General features: G+C 44.7%; 1 protein-coding gene across 12 annotated transcripts in view; it reads left to right on the top strand.

Annotated features, from left to right (window-relative positions):
* The first annotated feature begins 753 nt into the window (after nt 1-753).
* The window catches only part of ELAPOR2 (endosome-lysosome associated apoptosis and autophagy regulator family member 2), a 745385-nt gene continuing 734087 nt past the window's right edge, over nt 754-12051 (top strand). For all 12 annotated transcript variants that reach the window (XR_014246402.1, XR_014246403.1, XR_014246404.1 and 9 more), the window contains exon 1: nt 754-1110. Coding sequence is in view for 1 of the 12 variants with exons in the window: in XM_082398228.1 (XP_082254354.1) it covers nt 922-1110 (189 nt within the window). In the remaining 11 variants the exon portion in view is untranslated. The remainder of the gene's footprint in view (nt 1111-12051) is intronic.

Genomic DNA, 12051 nt, shown 5'->3' with positions numbered 1-12051 from the left:
GAAGACCACCCCAGTCATTGTACATTTGGAGAACCTGCTTCCTGCAGAAACAAAAGGACTTACTTGCCCAAGTTTACATGTTATCCCCATGAAGTAACATCAACAGTAGCAATAATTACGGTTACTACTACTTCCAGTAAGCACCATATCTACTGCTTGACAGGCACTCTTCAAGGGCTTTACGTGCATCAACTTATTTAATCCTTATAATAACCTTATGGGTTAGGTATTGTAATTATTTTCATAAAATAGGTGAGAAAACGGAGTCACAAACTGCATCTAATTTCATTCCCCCTTTCTTCCCCGCCATTTCATGCAAATCCTAACCACCCAAAATTCGGCCTGACGTCAGCTAGCTTGGATCCTTACGAAGGGAAGCTCCTGGGGCGCATCCGTGTGTGTTTGTGTGTGACGCGGGAAGTAGGAAGATTTTAAACACCCGCCGCCGGAAAACAATGTCCTGATGTCCTGGATTTTACTCTGGCTTCCCCCCCTCCCCCGGAGCGCCCCTCCTGGTGGGCCAAGGGGACTGGGGACGGGAGACACCACGAGGGCACCCCGGCCTCTCTCGCGTAATGAGGCTCCCCCCCGCCCCCCCCGGGGGCCGCTCAGCCCCGCAGGAGCCGCCGGGCAGGGCCGCAGCCCCGCCCGCGCCACCTGCTCCAGGGCTCCCGCATCCCCGCCCCGCGTCCCGCCCCCGCGCCGCGCCCGCGCCCCGCGGTCCCTCCCTCCGGCGTGACGGGAGCACGGGCGCCGGCCACCCGGGCCGCGAGCGCAGCGGAGCTGACAGCGGACAGACGGGCAGGGGGCGAGCGAGTGGCGAGCCGAGCGCGCAGCCCTCGCGGCCCGGGAGCCGGAGCGCGCCCCACTCGGGGAAGCTGCCCTCTTGCCGGCCGGCGGGCCGACCACAGCGGGACGGAGATGCTGCTCCTCCGCCCGGGGCCGACGCGGGGGAGGGGCCGGGGGCGGCCGGCCGGGGCTCCCCGCTGCGGGCTCTCGCCTCCCTGGAGCCCCGCCTGGATCTGCTGTTGGGCGCTCGCCGGCTGTCAAGCGGCCTGGGCTGGGGACCTGCCCTCCTCCTCCAGCCGCCCGCTTCCTCCTTGCCTGGAGGTGAGTCGCACCTGGTCTTTTACCTGGAGTTTGAGGGGGAGGGGAGAGAAGGGCGCGGGAGATGTGGGGTGAGGGTCGTGCCCGTTTACTGCTCTCTCCCTCTTTCCTTCCTTGGAGGACCGTGCTTTTCGTTTGTTTCCAGGGATGAAGTTGCCCGACCCGGGAAGCTGGCCGAGAGAGGGCGTGTGGCTTTGCTGGCTTTGGGGGGATGCTTTTCGCGCTCCTGTGTTTTGAGGGCTCTGAAGGACTTTGCGGCGCCGTCTTGGAGTGCCAGGCTTGAGGACCTGGGGCCGAGGGAGAGCTTTCAGCAAGGGCAGGGGACTGGGGAAGCTTCGCCAGTGGGATTTGGAGACCCCTCACTTCACAGCTCTTCCAGAGAGCCAGATACGGCCGCCGAGGGCGTCCCGCTCCCCTCCCCCTCCCCCTCCCTCCACTCCCCAGTGTGTACAAGCCCGTTCCTCCTCTTCCACTGCTCTCAGCTTCCAGATAAGGCCCTGGGGACTTGCTAAGCCAGTGTGTGGTGTCACTTGGCATCCTTCTGGCAAAACGTGGATGTGAATTAGGAAGAAAAAAAGTGTGTATTTAGGGAAGAGGTGGGTTGGTGATCTAGGAAATTAGAAAAGACAGAGTGAATATGCTCCTTTTGGGAGATGTTCATCATCTGGCTGAAGCATTGCTACTGTGTATTTTAAAGTTTGAGATTATTGTTGATATATAGCCAAGAAAGATAAATTATAGGTGATGTGATTTTTTTTTCCTGCTTTTAGGGGAACTGGACTTAACAATGCCAAAAATTTACAAGGGGTGTCATTGGTACTTGTATTGGGTGTTTATCTTTCCCTTTAGTGTTCCAGAAAGTGCATCCTCTTAATGAAAATCAGTGAGGGGAAGGAAGCAGCATTTCTGACCTACTTTGAGTGATTATGTTGGGGAGGATATGAGGAGTGGTTATGGTTTTTAGGGAGATTGCTAAGAATCAGGGTGATGGGTCATTTTAATTTAACAGAGCAAAAATGGGTTAGCTAATAGCCCCTCTGGGAAACAAGACCAGACCTTGTTACTGGATCAGACCTTGTTCCTTGTTCCAAGACCAGACCTTGTTCCTTTGTGTCACTTTTGAATTTTACCCAGGCTTGAATTATAGAATATCTGCGTTCTAGACATCGTCCATCATCCATGGATTTCACCTTCCTCTTCCATAGTCTCAGTCCCAGGACAGACTGAAATGAAAGAGAATCAGATCAAAGGCATGTGTGCGAGCACACAGTAGTGTTATAATTGGGGAAATCAGGGCAAGAACTCAGTGAACAGCTGTGTTTAATTTCAGAGTTTATTAGTATAATTAGTTGTTTAATCTGTATTCTCCTATCACCTGGGAATAGTCCATTCTTCCACAGAAAGCTGCTTCTTGGGCCTCTTGAGACTGAATAGTAACTGGACAAACTTAAAACCTTGCCTCCAGCCCCCAGTCCCAATATGCAAAACCTATTTTTTTTTTTTTTCTGAAGTGAAAAGTCTTAAGATTCTTGTAAAATTAATTCTTAGTATTGGAGACTCTACTTGAAACAGGTGAAAGTCAGGGCCAGTGGGGGTGATGCTTGGCCACTATAGCTAGACTGATCCTTTAGGGGAGCACATGTTCTACCCCTGTATACCCAGGCAGAATGGAGTAAGAGTCTGCCACCTGAGACAAATCTTGAAACCAGAGGCAGGGAGATGACGGAAGGTTCAGAAAGGCTGTGTTCAATTAATTGTACTGACTTTAGAAATTGCATGCGGCTCAGTTCCTTGAGGTTTCAATTTTGAATTTATGGAAATAAATAGAATATATGGGAGGATGCTCCAGAGCCTGCCTGTGGCTAGTTGTATTTTTAGAAAGGTGATGCACAGATCCAGTTATATTCTTCTTTATGACTGACAGGCAGTTGGAAGATGATGGAGAGTTAGAGGTTCCTTTGGACATAGGAGGGGCCAAGGGCCTGAATCTGCTTCTCAGCATCCGGTCTAACCCACTGAGCTAATTAACAGAGTTGATCATTGTTTCTCTCTGTTTTTAAGAGGAATGTGAGAAGGGCAGGTGTTTTTCAGGTGTTGAGGGTAAGGGTCTGCTTCTGCTTACCAGTAGGGAGGGTCCTTCCTCTGAGATACAGCTATGGAAATGTGGGCCAAACTCCTGTGAACAAGGACATAGTTAAAGTAACTCTCTGGTGCCCACTCCTGCCAGTTTATCCCTTTCCCCTCTTTAGTAACAGAAAAGGACATGAATGCGCCACGGAAGGGACGGCAGCACGTGGTGGGGAGGACAGTGAAAGCCGTGAAAGTGAGGGTTCTGAGGCTGGAAACTAAAGCCAACTCTTAATAACAGGAGAGGATGTTGAAGGGAAAATCCGCAGGTAATTCTAAGCCTTATTGCTGCCAGTAGTTTCAGTCTCGTCCTCATTTATCAGTATTTTTAAAAAAGTAATCACGTTTAACTAAGTTACAGGGACTCTCATTTTCCTTGCCTGGTTTTGGCGGAAAGCAGGAAAACGGGAAGGACCAGAAGCAGAGAAAATTGGCCTGGGAGGAATCTAGTTATGATTGCCTGAGTCCAGAAAAGAGGCCCTTCCAAAAGACAGATGGGATGTGGGTAAAGTTTCACTTAGATTCTTTGCATAGGATTGGACTCTGGGGTGAAACTCAAATACAATACAGCTTCCTTTGTCAAAGTCATTGGATTATGGAGCCGAAAAGGGGAGAAAAATGATTACTTCGGAATGCTCAGCTGGGGACCCAGTCAGCAGGGTGGACATACAAGGACAAACCGGAAGGGGAGACAGCAATAAAAGTACAGTCAATGTGTCAGCAGTTGAAGGACAACAATAGGATGTGACTTTGATAAATGGTGTTTAAACAAAAAAAAAAAAAAAATGAGGACTGGATATCAGAAAGTACAGAATTAATTTTCTTCAAACTATTTATGGGGGAACTTACAAAGGATAAATATCTTCTGGGTTTCTGGGTATCTACTTTTCACTTGTAAAATGATAGTAGTAAAAAGGGACCTGCCTATCTCTACTGTGAGGATAAGATGGGATGAAGATAAGTTAAAGGAAAAGAAATTACACACACATATATGTGTATGTGTGTATATACACACGCACACACACACACACATATGTATATATATGAGGTTTGATGATTGCTAGATTAGTAGACCTAGATCCTGATGTTTCAGGAAGGGTCTACAATGAGACTTCAGAGGTTCAGAGGATAGGCTTATCCAAGAGTTGAATGCAATGGAATGTTTGACTCATTGAAGAATAGGACTTAATGGGGCTGCCAGAGGAAAAAAAAGATAGAAGCCAACAGATGATTCAGAGTTGGAGTGTATTAGAAGATAGACTGCGTGAGAGAAAAGTGCATGAAAAGAACAGAACTAAGTGGATTATGTATGCATTATTTAAATTTGGAAAATTAAATCACAGACTAGCTTGATTCTTAGTTCACTTCTCTACAGTCCTACGTAATGTGATTCTATTGGTCTCTCTGAATCTTGATTCAGTGATGACTTTTTTTGCCAACAGTTTTTATTCCACAGTTACTGAGCTTAAACTATGTGCCAGGTGAAATGGCAGCTGATGTGAAATTACAAATTAAAAAAATAAAATTTAATTGGCTAAGGATGAGCCAGATATGTAAACTAACATTTGCAGTGAAGTGATTTGGTGCTATGAGAGAAAAAGGGGGCCATAAGTCTAGTGGGGAGAATCAGAAACGGCCCTGTAGAGGAAGTGAGTGAGCCTGGAACGATGGGTAGGAATTTGCCAAGCAAACAAGGCTCAGATGTGAGGTTGGGCTGGTTTGGGGGAAAGATACTTCTGACGTAGAGCATAGATTGAAAATGGCAGAAGCACAGAACAGTTGTGCTGTAACTAGTTATATAACTGGAGTGCTGCATGCTACGAGGAGCTTAATGAGATAGGAGGCTGAGAGGCAGGCGGAAGCCTGATCATAGGGGACCTTCTGTCATGCTAAGAAGCGGGTCTTCTTTTGGTAGGTGATAGGGCGCAATAGAAGGATTTAAAAATCAGGAGTAATGCAGTATACTTTAGTTCGGCAACAGTTTGGAGGTCACATGAGAGGGGTGGGAAATAGAAAGAGGTGAGACCTGCCGGGTGCAATTGTAAGAGTACAGGTAAAGGATGGCAGAACCTCGGTTGATGAGTAGCAGTGAGAATGGAAAAGAGGGATGATGTTAGAAGATAGAATTGACAGTGGGTGGATGTGGAGGGTGAGGGAATGGAAGGTTCTGCCTTGTCTAGAGGATGGTACCCGCACCCTGTATGAGGAGGCGCGTGAGGAAGATGAGATAAGGAGCTTGCTTCTGGAGAGCTGACCTTTAGAGAGTTCAGTAGGCAGTTAGGTAGCAGGTCCAGTGGCTCAGGGCCACGGTCTGGGCCGGTGTGGAGATACAGGAATCACTTGAATGAAAGGCAAGGTTGACACTGCTGGATTGGATGGGATCATCCAGGGAGTGAGAACAAAGGACGAAAGATAGAACTTGGGTTTTACCACCATTAAATGGGGCAGGAACCAAGCAGCCCACAGAGGTGACATGTAAGGAATGGCAAGTTTCAGGGAAATGCAACAGTGTAGTTATGGGGAAAGGGAGAAATGCCTTTGATGAAGAAAGGGGTTGGTTGTGGTGTCAGTGGTCCAAAGAAATTCGAATAAGATGAGACCTGAGAAGAGAAGATTGAGTTTGACAGTTCCCTGGTGCTTAACGCCCCAGTGGTTCCTGTGGAGTGGTTGGGGTGGTATTAACTGGGGGGCAGTTAATAATTAACTGGAGGCAGTAGTGATAGAGTAGATTTTATTATTATAGCCTTCCGAGATTTGGTAAGAATTTGGGTCTTCCGTGTCCACATAAGTCAGTAGACTTGTAAATGGTCATATCTTCTGTTTTAGACTTTGATGGGCATAGCTGAGAAATAATCTTTAGCCTTTCTGCAGGAAGTCTCTGAAGGTCATGGGCTGTGGGTTAAGGGGTTAGAGAGTCTAAAGCCACACTGTTGCTGAAGAAGTTAGGACTTGGCCTCTGTTTTCAAGCTGTTAACATAATTAATCTTGCCTGTTATGCTTGTGAAGGTGAATTTTCCATTTCAAGCTCTTATGCTCAGAACGATTTCTCATGTTTTAGGCAAATGTGAGCAAGTATTCACACCATCAATATTTACAATATAAAACCGAGAGTTGACAGATCTGTGAAGTGTCATATTTTAGCGCAAGGGATGGAAATAGCAGAGCATAGTATAGAGTGGCACGTATTCCTATTAGAGTGTATGCCTCAGCAGTGCCTTGAATCTTAGAATAATTCTTGCTTGTCAGAAAACACCAGTTAAATTTTGCTGGCCTTTCCCTTCCCCCTGAAGAAACCGTGGTTAATTCTTGTTCCTTTTTGCCTTTCTTAATTGAAGTTATAGGTAATATTTCTACCTTAAACACATATTTATTATGTACTCATGTACCAGGTGCTAGCAGTAAAATGTTGAATAAAATGTGTGGTCCTTCCCCATACTGAGCTGTATAATCTCATGTGGGCAGACTCAAAACAACACCACCTATCAGGTAATTCCATCTGTCATAAGTTCTGTGATGGGAGCTGTGTGCAGTCGGCATGTGTAGCCTTTTTAGTCTGGTTGGGGTGGGAGGGATTCCCAAGGAAAAGATGTTGAAACTAAGACCCAAAGCATGAGTAGGCGGTTGTGTGTGGCGGTTTTAGAATGCCTCATCCGGAGGAAGCCTTTTGGCCTGGGTCAGTTCCTCTAAGCTCCTCTAAGCTTTCCTGGAGTACTACAGCCAGATGTTCTCTTCCCTTCCCTGGATCCCAGTCCCGGCCCATTGTTGGCTCTTGGGCATCCATACACTGTCCTGCAAAGGCTTTCCACATGCAGGCCCGCCCTGTACAGCTGGGTGAGTGGTGCCCACCTGTGGGGTCACGTCAGAGCTGGAATCCGGCCAGTGTTCCCGGTGCCCAGCCAGCTGCCTTGGCACAGGTCTGCATCCATCCAGAGGAAGGAGGTCTGCATCCATCCAGAGGAAGGAGGACCTTTTTCGAAGTCATATGCCCAGAGGGGGTGCTATTTTCTAAGTCACTCAGAGGTGCCATATGCCTTACCAGAGGCTCTGAACACCTGGCCCTCACCCCACCCAACACATAATAGACTCATTAGGGTAGGAATTTCATCCTATTCAGCAAGCGGTGATTAACTGTCTTTTTTGTTTAAGGCATTTTGGGGGTTTTAAAAATGAGTAAGGTGCAGGTCCTCTTCTCTGGGAGCACGAATCACTGCCTTGAAAATATCATAGAGTGAGTGGCTTCCACTTTTTTCAACTATAGAAAGGAATTGATCTTTATAATGCATTTAATCCTGATTGACAACTTCTCTTTTTTTTTTTTTTTAACATCTTTATTGGAGTATAATTGCCTTACAATGGTGTGTTAGTTTCTGCTTTATAACAAAGTGAATCAGCTATACATATACATATATCCCCATATCTGACACCTTCTCTTAATTGTACCAGATTTAAGACTCTGAAACAAAAGCCCAGTGATCAGAATATATTGAAGTTTATTCTCAAGTCAATTTATGGCTCTGGAGTTCAGGATACTATTTAACTTATTCAAAACTTCACTTTTATGAGGTTCTTTTCCCTTAGTCAGTGGTTCTCAAAGTGTGATCCTAAGACCAGGACTGTCAACATTCCCCAGGCACTTGTTAGAAATGCAAGTTCTTAGGCCCCGTACGCACGCTCCTGAATCAGAAACTCTGGGATTGAGGCCCAGCAATCTGTCACAGCCAGCTCTCCAGGGGATTACAAGGCGTGCTGAAGTTGGAGACCACTGCCCTAGGTATAAAGTGAGGGAGTGAGGGATACAGTTGTCTGAAACCCAGGGACCTGTTTTAGTGCTAAAATTCCTTCAACTGTAACCCTTGCTGACTTCCTCCTTCTGCAGGGCATGTTAGAAACTCCTAAAATAATCCCATCAAATAGAGCTTGAGCTCCTCCCCGCCACCATGAAGCACATCAGCAAGCGCTACTCAACTATCTTCTATACACCAGGTACGAGGCAAGATGCTGGTGATAACACAGGATGCAGACGATATGGTCACCCCTCTCTAGGAGCTTACAGCCTGAGGAAAGAAGCGAACATGGAAATGATTAAGTACCTCTCTCTGAGATAGACATTAGAATAGAAAGCATGGTAATATTAAGAGGGTATGGCTAACCTTCTTGGTAAATGTTTTCCAGTGTTTGTTACTTATGAGGGAGGACTGTTGTTTACGTTTTGTTCCAACTGCAAAGCATCTCCTTGTTATAGAAGAAGTAGTCTTGAAGGTAACTGAAGAACTTATTCCAATCTGAGCCCTGTGTGGCCTTGAGCAAATGAACCTCTTTGAGTCTTTCTGCATCTGCAGATGGAGATGGTAACTTCTGCCTTACCCCCATTAGGGTTGCTGTGAGGGTCAAGCTGATGTATTTGAAGATGCTTTGTAAATTTTAATGCACTGCCATATATTATTATTCTTGTGTAAGCTAAGAACACTATATTTCTAAGGGGATGGATTGAGGTGTGAAAGGACTGGGATGTGGGTAGGAAAATTTATTTACTGGCAAAAGCATTTTATAGGCGTATTTTTTCTAACGATGGAAGTTGTGCATTGTGAAGAGTTTAGAGGAGCAAAGGTATAAAAAAAGAAATGTCAGTTCTAATTCTTCCACTAAAGGATATCTTGCATTTAATGTTTCAGCACATTTCCTACCTATATATTTTTTCCTTTTTAAAAACCATGAGTGAGTGCATATTTTTTGGAGAAGTTGTATCTTTTCCTCTTATTGTAAGCATTTCCCAATGACATTAATGTTTCTTTATAAGTATTTTGGTAATATTTATAAAATATTTTAATACGTGATATATTGCAAAATATAGCATCATTTGAATATCTACCATTGTTTACTTATGAGCCATTCACTTCAGCCTTTCACTGAAAATGCTCTATTAGGTCAGCAGTGACCCCCTCTTTGCTAAGTCCAGCTGTCATTCCTCACCTTTCTCTGCCTTATTAGAACACCGGACCCAGCTGACTGTTCCGTCACTGCTGAAACATTTACTTGGCTTCAAGCACACCATGCTCTCCTGGTTTTTCTCTTGCTCCACTGTGATCCTTCTGTCTTTGCTGGTTCCGCCTCGTCTCCCTGACTTCTTTACATGGAGGATTCCCCGCCTCAATCCTTACCTGTCCTATCTTTTCTGTCACCCTGACTTCTCACACTTTTGGTGATGTCATCCAGTCTCTTGGTTTTAAATACCATCTGCATATGGACCACTCTCAAATTTACGTCTCCTGCGTGGACCATCCCGTGGCTTCCTGACAAGCACAGCCTCGACGACTCCGCCTGGATAAGTACCTCAAACCTGTCACGTCCAAAACCAGGGTCCTGCCACTGCCCCAAGCCGACTCCAGTGTGGTCTTCCCCATTTCCTTGAATGCCAAGTCCTGCCTTCCAGTAACTCAGGTCTCAAACTCTGGACTCTCCCTGACTTCTTTTTCTCCCATGTCTTATATCCAGTCTAGTAGCAAACTCTCTTGTCTCTGCCTTCAAAATAGCCAGAGTCAGAACTTCTCACCCCTTGGCCTGTACCTTCTGGGCCACAGCACCATAATATCTTGCCTGGATTATGGCTATAACTTTCCATCTTGATCTCCAGTTAGAGCTCAGCAGAGCAGTCAAGAGGTCACATTAAACATAAGTCAAAAGCTGTTATCTTTTGCCCAGAGCTCTTCTAAGGCCTCGTTCAGAACCGAAGCTCTGATGGTGGCTTGCAGGCCCAACATGATCTGGCCTCCTTTAAGCCTCTTATGTCATCTTACTATTCCCCCCATTCTTCACTTTTCTTCAGCCTCCCCTGTCTCCTTGCTCTTTCCAGAACGTGTTATGGAAGCTCTTTCTCAGGGTTTCTGCCCTGGTTCTTTCGTCTGCCTGCAGCTCTCTTCTCAGGTATTGCTTGCCTTTCTCCCTTATGTCCTTAAGGTTTCTACTCAGTTGTCATCTTTTCATAAGATGGCCACCTACTTGAAATTGCAGCCTCTTCCTGTCTATCCCCATTTCATGCTTTTGTTTTTCTCCGTAGTAGTTTTCAGCATCCATCATAATATACATTTAAATTATTTATTGATAGTTTTTAGGAGCCCACTCTCAGCAAAGATCCATAAAGACAAGGCAATCCCTCCCTCCCTCCCTCCCTCCTTTCCTTCCTTCCTTCCTTCCATACTCCCTTCCCCTCTCCCTTCTTCCCTTCCTGTTTCTTTTTTTAAATAAGCTACTGTATCCCTACCACCTCAAACAGTGCCTGGCACTGTGTTGAATGAATGAGTAAATTTAATTTTGGGCACTTAGATTGTTTTTAATTCTTTGTAGCATAAAAAGGTCGTCATAAGCAACAACACAGAATGTTGTCTGAATTTCTGATTATTGAAGATAAAATTGAAGCAGAAATCTTAGGTTGAAAAATATGAGCTATACCCTAGCCAACAGTGAAAAGTGTTATTTATTTATTTTAAAAATTTATTTATTTACTTATTTTTTAATTGAAGTATATAGTTGATTTACAGTTTTGTTATATATGTATGTTTTTTTGTATATGTATATATGTATGTATTTTATTTTTGTGTATGAAAAAATATGAAAAAATATTTTTTTCAGATTCTCTTCCCTTATAGATTGTTACAAAATATTGAGTATAGTTCCCTGTGCTATACAGTAGGTCCTCGTTGGTTATGTATTTTTTATATAGTAGTATGCATATGTTAATCCCAAACTCCTAATTTATCCTTCCCCCCTTTCCCATTTGGTAACCATAAGTTTGTTTTCTATGTCTGTGAAAAACTGTTATTTATTAATATTAATTTGATGGTGGAAAATGCTATCTCACTGGTGTAATTTACATTTCTTTAATCACTGCTGAGGGTCAGTATTTTTTATGTGACTTAGCTTTTTGTATTTCACTTTCTGTGGAATTTCTGTTTAGGTGTTTTCACTTACATATAATATATATGATATATGAAGTCTTTCATGTGATTGGCAAAGAAAAATCCTGAAGCAACTGCAAAGTGATCAAGAATTCTCGGGCTTGGGTTGAGCCTTTGTTCTAAGAGTGTGCTTTTGAAATTTCAAAACAGCCCTACTTCATTCTGTTACTTCTTTTTCAGTGGCCATTCATATGTTAATTTGTTCCTGTGGCATTTAATGAGTTCAGGTCATGTATTTCTCTCATAGGTAAACTAATAATACGGAAGTCTATGATTGTAGTAGAGATGGGTTAAGTGCTGTGGTGGAGTTACGGACAGTTTTACAGAAGCACAGAGAGGAGGGACTGCATCACACTAAGAAGCCCTGGTCTCAGAGGAGGTGCTGTCTGAGCTGAGTTTGGAAAGATTTCTAGAAGTGCTTTACAGGATGCACAGAGGCCAGCCTATCTCGGTCAAAGAAAACTGATTGTATGATTGCACAGAGGAATTAAATCATGTGACCATTTCACGGGCTAGAGTGAAGGCACTTGGGTGACAATGACAAGAGATGACTAGATTATGAGGAAGGCAGAGACTGAGGGTTTTGTGAGAAAAGCTTTGGGGAACCACTGACATTAGATTAGACAGATTATTCTGTTTGCGAGTGGAGGGATATAAAAGGGGAGTAATACTGGAGACAGGAAGATCAGTTAGGGGATGTTGCCTCTCTCCTGGGGAAGAAAGAAATGTCAGAGCTAAGCAAATGACAGAATGGGGGGTAGGTTAGGTGATGGATTTGACAGCTGAGTGATAAATTTCAGTCTACCCGACTTCTACGGTTTTTGCCTTGGGCCACTTGGTAGACGCTCTGCCTTTCATTGAGACT

This window comes from Balaenoptera borealis (assembly GCF_965194805.1).
Source record: "Balaenoptera borealis genome assembly, chromosome: 7".
NCBI lineage: Eukaryota > Metazoa > Chordata > Mammalia > Artiodactyla > Balaenopteridae > Balaenoptera > Balaenoptera borealis.
The sequence above is the reverse complement of the archived record's forward strand: the minus strand, read 5'-3'. Positions and strand labels throughout refer to the sequence as shown.